The 18,527-nt window shown below is 53.6% G+C and overlaps 1 protein-coding gene across 4 annotated transcripts in view; it reads right to left on the bottom strand.

The window, feature by feature from the left end:
• The window catches only part of MBP (myelin basic protein), a 104,551-nt gene that overhangs the window by 29,416 nt on the left and 56,608 nt on the right, over positions 1-18,527 (bottom strand). For 3 of the 4 annotated variants that reach the window (XM_042239253.1, XM_027960830.2, XM_042239254.1), the window contains exon 1: positions 3,437-3,654. In XM_042239253.1, coding sequence (XP_042095187.1) covers positions 3,437-3,607 — 171 coding nt within the window. In that variant the 5' untranslated portion in view covers positions 3,608-3,654. Of the gene's footprint in view, positions 1-3,436; positions 3,868-18,527 lie in introns of those variants that run through there. The other variant, XM_060405498.1, reaches the window with a different exon arrangement.

Below are 18,527 nucleotides of genomic sequence, written 5' to 3'. Positions count from 1 at the left end.
CATGGCCACCCACACAGGGGCGTCACATTCTGACCGACCTCTCGCCCGGAGTGCTGAGGGTGTGGAGGCCACAGGAGGACACAGCGAAGTACTGGGAGCCAATCAATAACTGATCCTTAATCGATCAGAAGAATGACATGAATACCTCAGAAGGAATTCCTGTATTAAATCTCAGCAAGTGTTTCTTTGGGTGTGGAAAGAAGTACACCCAGCATAAAGAGATTTTTCTCTAGAAAGGTCTTTGGCCAAATCTCTTGGCAAACCCACGTGCTGCGTGGCTCGGTGGGTGACACTGAGATTCACGGTTTGTGTGTTGTGAGCGGACTCACTCCCAGCAGAGGTGAATGAGTGCAGCTCTGCTGGCCCCACGCCCGGGGCCGGACTCACACGGAGTAGGGCACCTTACCCAGACCCTTCCTGCCGTGTCCTTCACGTCACCCTCCAAAGCCACCCTCTCCGGGGGTTACAGAACACATCTCCAGCATTTAGGGTACCCTGTTAACAATGAAGCGTTAGCAGTTACTGTACAACTAAAATGTGAGTGAAGTTAAAACGCAGTGGGGAAAAGGCAGGGAACAGAACACTGTGACTAATTTCCAAGACCGCTTGTCCCCAGGGCACTAAATGGCAGCAAAGGTTCTCACCCCTCACGGTCAAGACCAGAGGCAGGGAGGGGAGGCTGGACACGGACGGCCATGGGCGCCGAGACCAGCGGTCCACGCGGCTCTGACCGCAAAGTCAGCAGCGGGAAAGAGGCCTAACGGCCAGGACCTAAGCCTGCTTCACAGCGCCTGCAGGAGGGCGGGCTCGTGCGGAGGAAGGCGGCACAGGCCTCCTCGAGCCCCTCCAGGGGGCTGCCCAGGTCACTGGCCACCTTGGTTACTGTGCAAGCTAAGGGGTCATGATTCTGGGGTGAAGCTTGAGGATACAGTGCTGGCCCTCACAGGGCCCCACTGTCCAGGGACTTGGAAACCTGCTCCTCAAAGGCAACAACTCCGTCTTTCTTTCCTCCCGCAACAAAGGCGAGTGGTCTCCATGAATGCAGTTTTCATTTAAGGCTCTCAAAAGAATATGCCTCCTCAAGGGATTTGTGTGTGCTTTCCCTGAATGCCAACTCCCAGCCGCACAGAGGGTGGGTGTGTTGGTGCATTCCCAGGACTGGGGGCGCTGCTCACCCTGGGGCCCCCAACGTGTCCTCAGAGGAGGGGGCAGGTGACAAACAGCCCCTTTTCCAGGAGCCAAGGGCTCCATTCAGCTTCACATGCTTTAGTCCAAAAGACCTTTCTAGCATCTAATAAGATGAGGGTTCTCCTGGTTTATCAACAGAGCAAAGCAAAAATACAATCAAAACCAAGAAACAGACCCACACCCATAAAAAACCAACCACAGGCTTCTAGGCATTGAAAGTGTATCATTGGGCATAGAGTGTATCATGCTCACACCTCCGGAGTTTAAAAGTGAACAGAATATCCTCAGGAAAACAGGAGAGCTGAAAAGTATTCCCAGGAAGCCCCACTGCATATTTCAGCAAAGATACTGGACAGGAATGTATCCTAGCCAGTGTCTGTAATAAGCAATCACAGATATGATTTTACATTCAAGTTCTAATGGATTTCATCGGCATCAAAGGGCAAAGCTGTTCATTTAAAAATCTTCTTTATTCAAGACCCAGGCGTGAACAGAATTGATACTTTAAAAGTACTGAATCAATTATTTCAACACTGTTTTTATTTTTTAAATCCTGTGAAAATGTTTTGATCTAGCTCCTTGATAATCTAGCCAGGCTGGTTTGCGACATGGATGTCCACTTGTGAGGCATCTTTTCTTTGAAAATGTTGAGGAATATGAGACCTTACGCAATCAATGTTCAACTTTTACACAAAGGAAGAAAAACATGTATGTGTGATACAGTCATTTTGAGATAAGGTCACAACAATTGAAATGAATGCTTTCACAGTCTGACTTTAGCTTAGCCTGTCACCCTGAAATGAAGCTTGCTTTATAAGAGATGTTTTCCACCTGTTTCGTCTGCGCACCTGTATTTTTCCTTTGGGTTAAGCAGCATAGTTTACGGTTTCGAAACTGGTGAGACTGCATGCATGTGGGGTACTGTGCATAATAGCAAGACTGGGTTAGGCAGCCAGGATCCGGTGTGGTTGGATAGCATCTCGGCTTGAAATAGCATTAGAGATGGGTCAGCTGACCCACGTTTCAGGGGGAGGTAAGACTGCCCCGAAGTATAGGATGCAGAAGGAAACCATCAGGAAACAAACTCTAGAAGCCGAGAAGGTGCACTGAGTTATTCACTAGACCACATGACAGATCTCAGCTCCAAGCAGGTGCCCGAAAACCTCTGTGCAGCTTGACACCATACAGGCACAGCTGACATCTGTTTATCTTCAGCAACATCAGGATCGTCAGTCATTTTAAGAACTGTAGCTAGAGACTGAAGCAAATCTGAGAAACTCCTGCGCTCCCAGGGTCCCAGCATCGAGGATGAGACTAGGACATCAAGGGTCTCTGCCTACACTTGGCTCAGAAGCCTCGTGCCTTCCTGGGGCTTGCAGAACAAGCACAGGACACAGCCAGAAGCAAAGGGCATCGTAGGAGTTTTGTGAGCACCCCCAATAAACCAGAGGCTTTTATGGAAAGCCTCACTCTTTCCAAAATCCCCCAGCTATCCAACGCTCTAAAATCAGGTGCCACGCACGCCGTGTGTTTGCTATCTGATTGTCACTTGGGGATTAGCTCTTCAATGAAGCGTCACCTATAAAAGATCTATTCACCATCAAGTCCAGTAGCCACTGCTGCAACCTGGACCACAATAGAAGCAATTTCCTCTTGTGATAACATTTTTATCTACAGAACATTTAAATAATGAAAGCGCAAACTCTATATTCAAACGGAGTAACAAAATCATAGTTTTGATTCACAGACACACTTCATTTATTCCCCTCTGCGACTCAGACAAAAGACAACGTCTGCTCAAGGCGAATTCAAATTTGTCCCGAAGTCCTCAATTGCAGTATTGTTACAAAGCAACACGACGCTAGGGGCACTGACTCCAAGAACAAATCCGCTTAGCCCCGTGTTGACCCCGGAGCGCGGGAGCAGAAGCGGAACCAGCACTCAAGCCCCCAAGCGCGAGACACAGGAGGCCCCAGCACAGGGCTCCCTTTCTGCGGCGCCCGCACCCACGCCACCCCAGAGAGGCAAACTCAGAATGTTCTTCACCCCGAACCACGTTCCAACTGCATCCCTGGTGAGCGGGGGGGAGGAGGGTGGGGACTTCAGAAGCTGAGACCCAGGGGCTTGTAAGCATCTCCAGCGAGACGCTGCGCCTCCTCTCGGGGCTGAGTCCACCCGCGGGTGCCCTTCCCGCCCCACTCACTGCCCCGGGGACGCCCGTGTCGCGGCTCTACTCCTCGGAGCTCACCTTGCCGGAGCCCCGCTTCGGCGCACCCCTGTCCGAGCCAAAGAAGCGGCCGAGGGAGTCGAGGATGCCCGTGTCTCTGTGTCTGGGGAGGAAGCCGTGCCTGGCGTGGTCCATGGTGCTCGCCGAGGCCAGGTACTTGGATCTCTGGGAGGGTCTCTTCTGGGCCGCCATCGCGTCCACCGCCCCGGGAGCGGCCGCGCTGTCCTCCTGGATGGTCTGGAGCTCGTCTGATTCCGAGGGCCGGTCTTTGAAGGTGTTGTCCTCCCGGCCTGGGGCATCTCGGGAAAAGAGGCGGACCAGGTGGGGGCGGCCGCCCGGGTCAGCTGGGCTGGCCTCGGGCCAGGCATTCTTCGGGTCCGCTGTGCGCTTGGAGTCTGTCACCGCCGCGCCCTGCGAGGGGGCCCCATTGTTCGGGACCACATCTGCCGCTCCTGCAAACAACAGCGAGATGTGAACGCGGCTGTGCAGAGCGGGCCGCGGACAATGCCGCTTTCTTCCCGGCTGGCGAACTGGCTGTCGCCTACAGAATCCACGGAGGGTGTGGGCGCCATGCAGCTCTGTGTGGCCCCTGACCGCCCTGGGAAGGACCCGCCCGGCCCGAGCCTCTCTCTCGGTGGCGGCTCTGCATCTCAGGGGCCCTGGAGACTGTCTCAGGGGCTCCGGACTGGGCACCAGGCCTCCCCGAGCAAACACAGCTGTGCACATCATCGCCCCTGGGTGCTGCCACTCCTGCCCTGGGAGGCTCCAGGGTTCTGGGCACCTTGACGGCACATTTATCACCTAAGAGGCCAGTGGTGCCCAAGCCAAGCGTGTTGGAAGCACGTATTTGGCAAAAGGTATTTTTAGTGTTCTCAGTAAAAATGGAACCTCCCACGTCTTTTGCAATTCATGCCTTAAAGAAACGGGGTGTTTAGAATTCTTTGCTTCCCAGAATCCACAAGAGGCCTCTTGCAGGACAGAGCTGCTTATTCAGGATATTTTGGTTGAGCTTCTCCTCTGCAAGCAGTGACAATCAGAAAACTTGAGTGGGAAGGGGGTGTCTCGTGTTGCACACCACTCTCCCTTAGCTTTCCACAAAAATACACAGCATTTCTCTTAAGAATGGCAGGACCTCATCTTGCCCTCAATTACCAAGGTGGGTATAACTGAACATTCCTCTCCAAAGTTTATTACTCATCGACAAAAATTGTGGATATACTCACACTTTCCTGTAACAGCATCCATCCATCTCTCTGCCCAGCAATCTATTCACTGACATTTACCAACAGCATCCACCCACCCACTCATTCACTCATCCATCCATCCATCCACTTATCTACACATCCATCCATCCACCCGGCCTTACCAAGCATCTAGCAAACGTAATGTCCTGCACTAGTTCAGCAGAAATGTGGTCCTTGTCTCATGAACAGAGATGAGAATGAGCAGTATGAGTTGGATAGCGTCCTCTAGATGGTGTGTCCGCATCCTAACCCCCAGCACCCACGGATGTGAACTCTCTGGACCTCTGGTCTTTGCAGATGTTATCAGGTCAAGATGGGGTCACACTATCGTAGGGTGGGCTGTGACCCAGTGACCGGTGTCCCTGTGAGCAGAGGGCATCTGGATGCAGACACACGGAGGGGAGGCCGCGTGGTGCGGAAGCAGACCGTGGCCTGGTGTGTCCACAACTCAGGGTCTCCAGCACTCAGGGCGGTGGAGGCCCAGGGCAGCCCCTCCCGAGACACCAGGGAGAGCGCTGCCCCGCCCCCACCCCGTGCCGGTTTCTGGTCTCCAGAGCCAGGACAGGAGAGCTCCCTGCCGTTTCAAGTCCTGTTTGCGGTCATTTGCTGTGGCTGCCGTAGGACACAGACACAGTGTGTGATGTCATGTCGAGTGACGACATAAAAGGAAGCGGGACACAGGCATCAGGACGACCTACCGAGGGGACAGTGTGAAAGTGTGGCTGCTCAGGGACGGGGGGCGGGGGGTGGGGGGCAACGTGCTTCTGCAGAGAAGAATGCCCGTGAGACAGTCCTCGGGAAGGAGCTTGGCGTGTTCACTCGGGAGCAGGGAGGCTTGGAGCCCCAGGGGGCAGGTGTGAGGCCTGAGGGAGACAGGCAGCCAGTAGGGGCTGGAAGGGGTGATGGTGGGGCAGGATGCAGTGGGGAAGGTGGGGAGGAGGCTGGCAGGGGGAGGTAAAGGGGGATGGTGCAGGGGGGGAGCTGAGGGGAGGATGCTTCAAGAGACAGGCCGGCCAGCCTGTGCAGGCTTCAGGGGTTGAGATGAATGGATTTTTTTCCCCCTTTTTTCCAGAAAGTGCCCAGAGACAGTCAAGGAACAGGGTGTGGGTAGGACCAGACCTCAAGAGAGAAGAAGACTCAGCCTGAGCACAGGTGCAGGTGAGCACAGGTAGGAGGGCCTAAGTCAAGGCAGGGCCAAGGTCGTGTCCGGGGGCGTCAGGAAGGGTCGGCCAGTCTGGGTGATGGTTGCATGGAGGGCCTCTCCTTTCATCACACGTACTCAGGGGAGGCTTGGCATCTACACCACGTACTTCCACAATACAAATTACAAAACCTGAATGGTTGCACACTCCTTTAACAAAATCAGAGGGGTCAAGAGACTGTCCCATGGGTGACATTCACTGTGCAGTCAATATATTGACCTATGTTCCCAAAGCAGAGTACGGACATCATAAATGTCTGTCGGACACCAAGTACCTGGCAAACAGCCAGGCCCTGGGGTCCTGGGGTCTCTTTCCTGCTCCTAAGACAGTGCACACAGGTAGGTGTCAACTGTGCCTTACGCCAGCCACGCTACAAGCCTTACAAACCCATCACTTAGAGCGTGGCACATCGTTTATGACACTGATTAAATGAACCACACGAAAGCTCTCATATCTATCACATATCAGGCCCTCACCACCTCGCACCGTCCTGAGAAAGCACCCTGCAGAATGCCGTGGCCGGCACCAGGCTGTAGATTTTTACAGGGACGCAGAGCTGATTTATAGGTTGCAACAGAAAGGGTCTGCTTTTCTCGCTGTGCTTTAGATTCTGTGGCTAATATAAATTAATGCAAATGTGAACGGGAAACAATCGCTATATTATACGTGGTTAAATGCATTAACGAAACACAAGCGCATCTGAATACTAATATTTTTACAACAGTCAGCCTTTGTGTCCCTGAATATGGTTATTTGTGAGGCACAGAGAAGGGCGTTTGTGTCCTGGAAGTTGCTTCTCCCGGGATGCAAGGAGCCCAGGGAGAAGCTAAAATCTGTGGATCCGCAGCATTTTGGGTAAGGACAAGTGCAGTGTTACTTTGTCAATTCATAACAGCTTTCATCGAAGGGGCAGAGTTCTTATTTAGACAGTAATTCTGGAGCAGAGCTCTGGTGCACAACATGAGTGGCTCGGATCTGGCAGGACCCAACAGACATTTATAATCCTCTCTCAGTTACGTTCAGATTCTACAGGAAATTGCAAGAAAATGTCTTAAAAAAAATCACACCTCTGTCTAATGGGTAAACCCACCCCAGGAAACTTAGGGAAGTGCACTTTTGAGGGTGGTGGTGTTAAACTCACAAATGTCTCTGAGAAGCTGAGGACCTAGTAAGTTGGAAGGTGGTTTCTGGGGCACAGACCACCCTGCAGACCAGGATGGTGACATCGGGGCAGTGATGACTGTTTGGAGCAACTCGCCAGTGTCACACCCCCCGGGGAGGCTCCAGCCCAGGGTCTCGCCGTGACCACCTGGCCTGTGGGCCCTTGGCATCCCGCCCCTCCCCTTCCCCACCACCCGCCACCAGCAGGCCAGGGTCGGAGTCCGTGGTCTCTCCCGGGTTACTCCCGATGCCCCTGACCACATCACCTCTTCCTTTACTTACCCCTGAGCCGAGTTTGCTCACGGCCCTGTTGGGCCCTGCAGCTCATGGAGCAGGAGCTGCTGGGCGCTCAGCTCTGGCGTGACCGTGACCTTGATGATTCCCAGGACCTACCCTGCCTCGGCCCTCAGGAGCATCCTCCCCCGCCCTCCAGGACGGGCTGCTCCGGCCTCTCAGTTCTCCCCCAGGCCCCGCGGTGCGCCCGGCTCCGCGCCCGGCTCCATGTGCTTGGTTTCCGCCCCCTGTTTCCCCTGACCTTGACACCTGCCCCCCAACCCCCACCCACTGGGAGGTCTGCTCCAGGCAGCTGGACCGAGCTTCTCTCGACCCAGCTTCTACGCGGTCAGCCTCACAGAGGGACCGCCTCAGGTCCACCTAAATTGTTCCCAGCTGGCAGTGCCGTCCCTGAAGGTGGGGACCCTGCCAGACTTGTCCCCTTGGGTCACTGGGCTGGCACGAGGTACTGAACCCAGAAGTGCTGTCTCCCAGGCCAGACTCCACCAGCAAGCAACAGAACCCAGACTCCGCTCTCTCTTCTCAGCTGGAAGAACTTTGTTCTCAGCATGGCAACTGTTCTACCATTTTTAACAGAGAATTTCCTTCCATCCCAAAAGGCTGGATGCCAGGGTCTAGAGAGCTCTGGCTTACAAATGAATTCACCTGCGCAACTGAATTCTTTCTGGCCATTTGTGGAGGTTCAGAGAAACCCCTCATCACGGCTCTGAGGTTCCAGATAAAGCCCTTAGCGTCCCTGCCCTGCCTTTCTCCGAGTGCAAAGCCGAGCGCAGGCGCTGGGCGAGCCCCTCACGTGGAGCGCAGCCACCAGGCGGGCTCATCTCCCAGGCCGTTTCAGCCACCTGTGCTCTGCGCTGTCTGCAGCAAACCAAACCATGTGGACGGCACAGCAAGCACAGGCTGCCACGTGTGCAGGGCCAGGACCTGCAAGGTGTTGCCAGGAGGGTCTCCAGAGGCTGACCTTGACCCCCTGCCCACCAGCGAGGGCCCCGAGCCTCCGGTGGTGTCTGTGGTCATGAATAGGGAGGTGGGGCCGCACGCTTGTCCTTGGCACCCTGAGGCTCCTGGAGTGGCACACGCAGGGACTGGGCATGTTGGGGGTCTACCCGGGCTGCCCCTTCCGTAGATGCAGTGGCTGGCGATGGTCCAGGAGGGAAAGCTGAGCTCTCGCTGGAGGTTTATAAGTGTGACCAGCAACCGTACAGAGCAGGTCGTTTGCGAGGCCACTTGCTCAGGTGAGCAAACCGAGGCAGAGCAAGTGAGGCAGGGCTCCACAGAGGAGGGGATGCTCACTCTGAGGCCCAAACTGCCGGCCACCCCCACTTCTGGGTGCTCCATGCGGGCCCCCACTGCCTTTACCTGGCCCTAGGTTTTGCCTCTCAGGGTGACATTAACTGCAGATGGCCAACAGCTGAGACGTTCTGTTTAACAGAGGCACTGACCGGGAGAGATGGGAGGGCTTCCCAGAGCCCAGCCAGAGCCTCCTCTGCGAGCAACAGGGCCCCGGGTCCCCCAGCGGTCTGCAGGGTGGGAGCGGCTGCCTTGCCTCCCCACACAGCCCCTTCCTGCCCACCCCACGGGCATGCATAACCATCCGCTCACAATTTACTACACCAGCTGTCCTTGGCAGAATGTGCTAATGCCTGTTGAACACTCAGAAAGGCCGAGTTGAGGGATCCTGAAAATCACATTGCAGCTCTGACAGCAGACATGTCACCCTGCAACCACGCGGAAGCTCTGAGTCCTTGCTTGTTTATATAACTGCCACTTACCCATCATCTCACTGTAACCAGAAAATGACATACATCACATTTTCATACACGATGGTCTCAAATAAACCGTGATGACTCAGTGAGCGCTGTTCTATATTTAAATGACTGTTTTTACCTAGATTGTATACCTTATGCTGTTTTCCATCACACTCCTGGAAATTATATTCCATCACTGACTTGCATCAAAACCCTATGTGTGAGTGTGTGTGTGTAAACATACAAGAAGCAATACAGGTGCCAAGCCACACCCCAGACCCAGAGGCAGAATGCTCAGGGTGGCCCCCAATTCTGCTCTTTTCTTGACAGGCTGGGGAGGAGTGGCCAGGGAGCTATTCCTTCTCCAAATAACCAGGCTGACCCTTTAACCCAGCACCACACACGTCCAGTGACACCTGCTGTTCACCCACGCCCCCGTGCCCAGTAACTACCAGGGAAGGTCAGCGTCAGAGATGCTGATGACCTTGAGCCCCTGGAGGCACTGTTGTATCCCACCCTCTGGGCTCTTAGGGAAGGCTGCAACTTCCTCTCCTGTGGGGAGAGCGCTGGTCTGGCTGGGACTCATGGCTTTTCCCAGCTTTGGGCCGACGTGGTGGCGGCTTTGTTCTACCTCCTGGGATCCACTTACAGCCTCCTGAGTCCAGGAGAGGCCAGCCTGAGGATGGCTGTGGCTTCACCTCTGAGTTTTCCTATATCTTCAAATGCCACAGAGGGTGAGATGGTTGGAGGGTATCACCGACCCAATGGACGTGAGTGTGAGGAAGCTTCGGGAGACAGAGAAGGAGAGGGAACCTTGGAGTGCTGCAGTCCACGGGGTTGCAAGGAGTCGGACATGACTTAGTAATGGCACCACACAGCAGCTCAGGTTCACACAAGGAGGAAGTACATGCTGTTTGTCAGAGCAGGACTGTATCCCTCCTCTCACTAGAATAACACACACCTAGAGACCCCCCTCTGTGAAGGCGAGTCCGTCTATTAAATTTAACAACAAAATGAAAACCTTCTGTTGACAAGATGTGAGTCATGGTGGGCTTCTTTTCACTATAATTAATTTAAAACATTTTAATTCCTGTGATTAGATAGCTTGAAACATAAGACCTAAGGGATCATGCAACTATAATTTCATCAGGAAGGTTTCATATTCACAGCTGACCGGATCTTTAATGAAGCTAGAGACAATAAAAAAGATCATCGCTTAGCTAATTAGAGGTTATGCCAAGAATGCACTTTAAAACTGCATGGTAGAGGCTTAGCCCACCACACATCATCATTGTGGGTTCATTCACGCGCATCACTCTCATTTCAAGGGCGGTTCCCCGGCTTCACGGAGCAGTCAAACAGCAAAAATGAGGAGTGAAGTCTTCAGACTGGCCTTTCTAGAACTCTGGGATGCTTTCACCTTTGCTAAGACACAAAGGTACGTCTAGTCAAATCCGTGGTCTTCCCAGTAGTCATGCATGGCTCTGAGAGTTGGATCATAAAGGAGGCTGAGCACCGAGGAATTGATGCTTTCAAACTGTACTGCCGGAGAATCCCTTGGACAGCAAGGAGATCCAACCAGTCCATCCTAAAGGAAATCAACTCTGAATATTCCTTGGAAGGACTATTGCTGAAACTGGAGCTACAATACTTTGGTTACCTGATGTGAAGAACTGAGTCATTGGAAAAGACCCCGATGCTGGGAAAGCTCGAAGGTAGGAGGAGAAGGGGATGACAGAGGATGGGATGGTTGGATGGCATCACTGACTCCATGGACATGAGTTTGAGCAAGCTCCGGGAGATAGACAGAGAAGCCTGGTGTGGTGCCGTCCACGGAGTTTCAAAGAATCAGACATAACTTAGTGACTGAACAAGACATTAAGAGAAAACAAGAAATTACCATGTACTAGCCTACACAGATGGAGAAGGCAATGGCACCCCACTCCAGTATTCTTGCCTGGGAAATCCCATGGACGGAAGAGCCTCATAGGCTACAGTCCATGGGGTCGCTAAGAGTCGGACACGACTGAGCGACTTAGCAGCAGCAGCAGCAGCAGCCTACACAAAAGGAAGAAAGGGAATTTGGGAAAGTACAAGAAAAGAACAAGAAAGGCATCATCTCAGAACAAAAGGGATGTATTCAGGTCACTTTCTGATCCTCCTGCCGAGAGCCTGCGTCTGTCCACAAATGCCTTCACCGCGGGGAGGCTTGTAGTCCAGCCTTGCTGCTGGTCCTCTGGGGAGGGCCTGGACACGCCAGGAAGTCCCAGAGTCCCAACAACCCTCCCTTCTGCCGTGCAGGAGTCCCAAACCCTGAACTCCACTCTGAACCCACAGTCCTCATTTTGCCACTAACCTCCAGCAGCTTCCCAGAGAGGAGCTTTTGGTATGTATTATATACATGTACTTTCTCCCCATATGACATCCCTCAGATATTTGGATAGAAAATAAAATTTGTTCCTTCATTTTGAGGGCTCAGACTCACTGGTTGTACCTACATTTTTTGCCTTGGTTTTCAAAATAGTAGCTTTAGGTGGCATATCTAATTAAGTTTACAGCCCAGACTGTAACCTGTGATTTTACTTTCTTATTCTAGGGCTTCCCTGATGGTTCAGATAGTGGAAAATAAAAATAAAAAAGAAAGAAAGAGAAGGGAAAAAAAAGTTTGCCTGTATTGCAGGAGACCAAGGTATGATCCCTGAGTCAGGAAGATCCCCTGGAGGAGGGCATGGCAACCCACTCCAGTATTCTTGTCTGGAGAATCCCATAGACAGAGGAGCCTGGCAGGCTACAGTCCATGGGGTCACTTGTTAAATTACAGGAAAAAAAATCCCCAAATCAAAGTCACAACAGAATTGCCTTGCTCGACGTGTGCCCCAGCACAGGTCTCTCTGGCTTGGAACTGTGGGTCTCCACTGTCCACCCTTTCTCCCTGGTGGGTCTGACACACAGCGTTCCCACGTGCAGTCCCCTGTGGACGCCCCATGGAGAGCCCCTCCCCCCCGCCCCCACAGCGGCTCCCTGGTGTCCCTCATGGGGCCTGAGTGCAGGCGCGTGCAGACCATGTCTCAGGAGCTGTTGAGGTCCACACAGTTCACATTCGAGCTGCTGGCACCAGGGTTCCCAGGAGCTCAGGCAGCGCTTGGGAGGCCCACTGAGGTCACGGGGAACCCGCCCTCCCATCCCCACCCTGCTGTAACGTCCGAGGTACCCAAGGCAGAAACCACCTGGAGATGGATCACACGGTGACCCTGCGTGGAACGGGGGTCAGGGTGGGCACGGGGCTCTGGGGCATTTTCCTCTAAATGCACGAAGGAGGGCTTCAGAGTGGCTGGAGGCCCCTGGCCTGGCGCGGCGGTTTTCTCCTGTACTGACTCACCATCTGGTCTCCTAGCTCGCAGTCGCGTTAGGAAGCGTTCTCCAGAAATGAGTCCACAGGCCCCAGTGAACCACAAGGCGCTGCTGTCGTAGCTGTTCATACGAATCCTTTGTTTCTCATTGAGAGGGCCAGAGTGGGGCAGATGGCAGCAGCCGGCACTGTGGAATCCACAAACGCGCAGGCAATCTTTAGGGACCCGGTCTTCCGCTTGCTGTTTTTACACTCATGCTTTACAACTTACCCTTTCCCTCCACATTTCCTTCATCAAATATTCTCTCAAAGATTCCTGAGACCACTGACACCCCTGTACGATGCAGGTTAGCACAAAGCTCACAGTTCTCTCACTGGGACAGTGACCTGCCGAACGTGTGACCCCTAGGTCAGGTCCCTCAGGGTGGGCAACCTGGATCAGAAGGCGGGGGGGCGGGCCACCTGAGGTCATAGGCTGTTCTTGAGAGCCAAGAAAACCTTATGGGAGACAGAGATGGTGAGGAACCTAACAAGTTATCCAACACTCCAGCGCATTGCAGAAGAGATATTCAGTTCAGTCGCTCAGTCGTGTCTGACTCTTTGTGACCTCATGAACTGTAGCACGCCAGGCCTCCCTGTCCATCACCAACTCCCGGAGTTCACTCAGACTCACGTCCATCGAGTCAGTGACGCCATCCAGCCATCTCATCCTCGGTCGTCCCCTTCTCCTCCTGCCCCCAATCCCTTCCAGCATCAGCGTCTTTTCCAATGAGTCAACTCTTCACATGCGGTGGCCAAAGTACTGGAGTTTCAGCTTTAGCATCAGTCCTTCAAAAGAACATCCAAGACTGATCTCCTTTAGAATGAGCTAGTTGCATCTCCTTGCAGTCCAAGGGACTCTCAAGAGTCTTCTCCAACACCACAGTTCAAAAGCATCAATTCTTCGGCACTCAGCCTTCTTCACAGTCCAACTCTCACATCCATACACGACTGCTGGAAAAACCATAGCCTTGACTAGACAGACCTTTGTTGGCAAAGTAATGTCTCTGCTTTTGAATATGCTATCTAGATTGGTCATAACTTTTCTTCCAAGGAATAAGCGTCTTTTAATTTCATGGCTGTAGTCACCATCTGCAGTGATTTTGGAGCCCTAAAAAATAAAGTCTGATACTGTTTCCACTGTTTCCCCATCTATTTCCCATGAAGTGATGGGACCAGATGCCATGCTGTTCGTTTTCTGAATGTTGAGCTTTAAGTCAACTTTTCACTCTTCTCTTTCACTTTCATCAAGAGGCTTTTTAGCTCCTCTTCACTTTCTGATCCCCCAAAACAAAGAGAAGGTGACTAGGTTTCCCACAGTCCAGAAAAAACCAAGCAGAAGCTCAGAAATCGAAACTGATGGACCACATGACTTCTTCAAGCGGTCTTTATAAATTTTGATTCCCACCGGCTTCAGGTGGTGGGAGGATGGGTTGGACGTGCTGTTGCAGGAGTCTCACTGCAGAGCTTTGTGGATGAGCAGTCCCACCCTCAGACCCCCCACTCCAGCCCAGCAGGGACCACTCAGAACCCCAGCCTCCTTCCGCAGGCGTCTGTCCCTCCAGAATAGAGTCCAGGGAAGTGACTGTAAAGGAGGCAGACGTGGTTTCATCTGGTGGATCTGGGCCCTGGCCAGATGACAGTTGATGGTTCGAAACTACTCAAATGTCCAGGTCACTTTGCTCTGAGTGGGGCTGACACCCGGCCTGCTGATACACGTGATCCAACAGAAGAACATCTTGTCTCATCTCACGGGATTGTCCACACAAGAAAGCATCCTGCCCACCCCGCCTGTGGGTCACCAGCCCCTCTCCATCCTGGTGGGAGTGGAGGCGCCGCCCTGGCCTCCAGGCGTGGGGCCTGCTGGGCTTGGGTTAAACACAGATGCCACGCCCTTTTTCCCTGAGAGGGGCCCCCAGGTGCTGGCCTCACAGAGTAGCCCATGGGCTCTGCCCGAGAGACTGCCAGGCTGTACCGGAGCTCAGCCCAGGCACTCAGTTCCTGTCCTGCCAGGGGCTGCCTTAAACTGATGGCCACAAACCAGGCTGTGAGGAGGAGGCCTTGAACAGAACCTCAGGTGAAAACGATGGGGACAAGCGTGTGGTCCAGAGGGATGAAAGGCAGGAGGGAGCTGCTCCTCACAGGCAGCAGACAAGTGTGGCCGGCAGCCCACGTGAGCAGGCGGGCCCAGGCACCTGTGTGTCTCTGATGGGACCGGGCCGCTCCTGCAGTGGGGCTGGCAGGGCCTGAGGATCCTGGAATTTGCTAGTGTGGGCCAGGGCGAAGAGGCCTCTCCTTGTTTGTGGAATACTTCTGTCCCTGGCACTCGGCGCTCGGGGTCACCAGGGAGGGTGGAGGAACAAGAAGGCCCATGGTTGTGGCCGTGGCCGTGCAGGGGCAGACTCTGCTTCTATGAGAGGCACGCGGCCGCCCGCAGAGGTTTCTTGACAACTCTGCCACAAACGCGTCTTATCAGCCCACCCACCTCACACGAATGCCTCCTTTGTGGACATAGAACATACAGTTTTTATTTACTCTAAATAGCTGGCCCCTGGAACCCTCCCACGGCGGGGATGGGGTCACGGGCGAGGGAGCCCCACGCAGAGCCGGAGCAGAAGCGGGCAGTCGGGCACCTCCCCGAGCCTCCATCGCACGCCCAGCTCCCCAAACCCAGCTGCTGTCAGACAGACTCAGAAGGGCCCGATGTTCACAGGGTTCCGTTCCTCGTGCAGCCTCTGGGGGGCCTCACGGTGACCCTGCGCAGGCGTCAGAGGCTGCGGGAGCCCTGAGAAGGCGACACCATGGGCGCCACTACCGTGTCAGCAGGAGCAGACTAGCTGCCAGACGCACTCCAGCGCAGGCAAGGCGACTGGAGGCGCAGGGTCTGGAGTCAAAGCCAACAGACTCTGACTGATGGTCCCCCACCTCCTATGTGACCTTGACCATGTGGTTTAAGCTCCTAAAGCCTTGGGCGTCATTTGCAACACTGAACAGATACGTGGTGCCCCCTCATGTCATTGTTCTGACAACACTCGAGGAGCATAAAACAACATGTTGTTAATGCCAGGGCGTTTTTTTAGTGTTGTTATTATTTTTATGTTGCAAGACTAGCTTGGGATTACCTTGTGTAAAAACCCATAGTTTTCCATCCACCTACCCAACCATCCATCTGCACATCCAACCATCCACACATCCACTCATCCACCCACCCATCCATCCACACATGCACTCCTCCATCCACCCATCCATCCATCCACACATCCATCCATCATCCACTCACCCACCCATCCATCCAGACATGCACTTATCCATCCATCCATCCACCCGTCCATGCACACATCCATACATTCACCCATCCATCCATCCGTCCATCCATCCACACACCCACACATCTATCGATCCATCCATCCAATATTCATTTCATGCCTGTGTGGGAAGAATGCTAAGAATGGGTCCCAGTCTTCACCCCTCGTATAATCCCTCCTCTCTGATGTGTGGAACCCGTGAACATGACAAGGTGTATCTATGGCAAAGCAGAGGTTCTCTGGGACTGTTTCACTAACCACAGGAGCCTTTGGAAGGCAGAGTCTTCTCCATCTGGGGACAGAGACTGAGGCCAGGGAGAGACATCCAGGTACAGGAAGGATGGGGAGCATGTCACTGGCTTTAGAAACGGAAGGACCACCCAGAGGGTCCAGTGACTGGCCTCCAGGAGCCTAGGGGCCCGGCATCGTCCACAGCTCACTCTGCAACAATTGATAGGTTTGCTCTCGGGCGTTTCGGTAACTGAGAGCACGATGCCGAGGTCTCCTCTCAGGCACAGATCTGCCCCGCTGCCCTGTCGGTCTCTGGGAGCCGAGGGAACAATGGTGTCAAACGTCTAGCGGCAGAGATGGCAGTGCCTCGCACAACGCCTGCCTTTCACAGGCGCCTCCCAGCACCTCCCAGCGCCAGTCTGATGCCAGCCAGTGTCAGCCACTGCTCTTTTTAAGGATAAAAATAACTTGAACACTCTGCAAGGGAAGAAATGGTCAGCGAAATACTTTAAAAAACCCCATCAGGCAATAAGACATGATGTTTCACTTGAAGAAAAGTGATATAACAGATAAATGGAAATAAAGGAAACATTCCAAGATACCAGTTATAAAAATGGTCTCAGGTAAACTGTCTTTATCTGCTGCTTAAACTGTTCCCAGATACATAGTGTTTTAGTTAAGGGTGTGCTAACAGTTTCATGGTTTTTTGCTTTGTTTAGCTCCTTTTTCAGAAATTGTTTTTAAACAATTAATCATGATCACATAATCAGACACCATGTACATTTTATCAAGTATCTGAAGAAATAGAAAATATTCCCTGTCTACTCATGTAGTACACACTTGAAAATACTTGTTTTTGAAAATTCTGAAATTAAACGAAACCGCTGCTTATGATAATCTATATTATGTGGTATAACTTTGAATGATTTGATAATTTCATAAGGAGATTACCATATGCAGAAAGTCAACATTTCCATACCATGCAAACAAATTCATACACATACACCTGGGTGTAATACCAAGTTCTGCAAAATTGAAGGAAAATTGATCTCCCTGAATCTCACTGTGACATTCAACATTTTCATCTCAGATACAATTTGGCATCATTTGTTACAAGTCCTGGATTACTTTGGAGGGACCCTGGTTTCTGAGGAATTGGAAGAACAATGAACAGCGCAACCTGCCAGGTGGGGGAGCGGGTCCCACGGAGCCAGGTGCTGTCATTTCCTCGCTCACCTCTGATCACCCAGTGTCCTCATCACCTATGATCTCCCAGGCCAGCACCCTTGTTCACCTGTGGTCACCCAAGGCCAGCACCCGGGCTCGCCTGTGATCACCCAAGGCCAGCACCTGTGGTCACCTGTGGTCACCCAAGGCCAGCACCTAGGCTCACCTGGGATCACCCAGGCCAGCACCCGCGCTAACCTGTGATGACCCAGGCCAGCACCCGTGCTCACCTGTGATCACCCAAGGACAGCACCCATGCTCACCTGTGATCACCCAGGCCAGCACCCGGGCTCGCCTGTGATCACCCAAGGCCAGCACCCGTGCTCACCTGTGGTCACCCAGGCCAGCACCCGTGCTCACCTGTGGTCACCCAGGCCAGCACCCGGGCTCGCCTGTGATCACCCAAGGACAGCACCCATGCTCACCTGTGATCACCCAAGGCCAGCACCCTCGCTCACCTGTGGTCACCCAGGCCAGTACCCTCGCTCACCTGTGATCATCCAGGCCAGCACCCATGCTCACCTGTGATCACCCAGGCCAGCACCTGTGCTCACCTGTCCAGGCCAGCACCCATGCTCACCTGTGGTCACTCAGGCCAACACCCATGCTCACCTGTGATCAGCCAGCATCCTCATCACCTGTGATCACCCCGGCCAGCACTGCTCAAGCAAGTCTGGAGCAGGCGGCAATGTCCCTTCTGGCCTGAATCTCTACATATGTCTAAATGCAGTGCATGAAATGTCATCCTTAGAAAGTGGCTGCTTGGGACAAAGCTTTTTATCCCTGTGCATGCTCTGTACATGGCGAAGCAGTGAGCTGTTGCCCCGTGTTGTGGTGTGAGGGGTGTTAGCTCATCTGAGGGCTTTCCAGGGGGACCCTGAGCAGAAGGAGGAGGGACTCGGGTCCCCGGGGGCTGATCCATCCACGTCTGTCTAGACCCTGTGTTAACGTGTGTTACTCTCACGCCCAGACCTTTGGGCCAAGGATCCCACAGGTCAACCAGCACCATTCCTGTGGGGTCCCAGGTCCAGACCCTGCCCAGTCAGCGCTCTGGACGTTCCCTGACCCTGACTCCCACTACCGCCTGGCACCGCTGGTGTCAGGCACGCCGAGCTTCCGAATCCCCGGCTCTGCCACTCCTCATGCCACCCTTGTGGCTCTGCAAGCCCCACCCCACCAGGGGGTGAGTCCCCTCCCCTCGCAAGCCCCACCCCGCCAGGGTGAGTTCCCTCCCTGGACACCAGCAGATGCTAACCGCACCTGCTATGCTGCCCAGTTTTAAGTCGAGGTGACGGAGGTGTTTCAGGCTCTT

Source organism: Ovis aries, chromosome 23 (assembly GCF_016772045.2).
Source record: "Ovis aries strain OAR_USU_Benz2616 breed Rambouillet chromosome 23, ARS-UI_Ramb_v3.0, whole genome shotgun sequence".
NCBI classification, from domain to species: Eukaryota; Metazoa; Chordata; class Mammalia; order Artiodactyla; family Bovidae; genus Ovis; species Ovis aries.
Note: the sequence above shows the minus strand (reverse complement) of the source record. Positions and strands in the feature narration are given on the sequence as shown.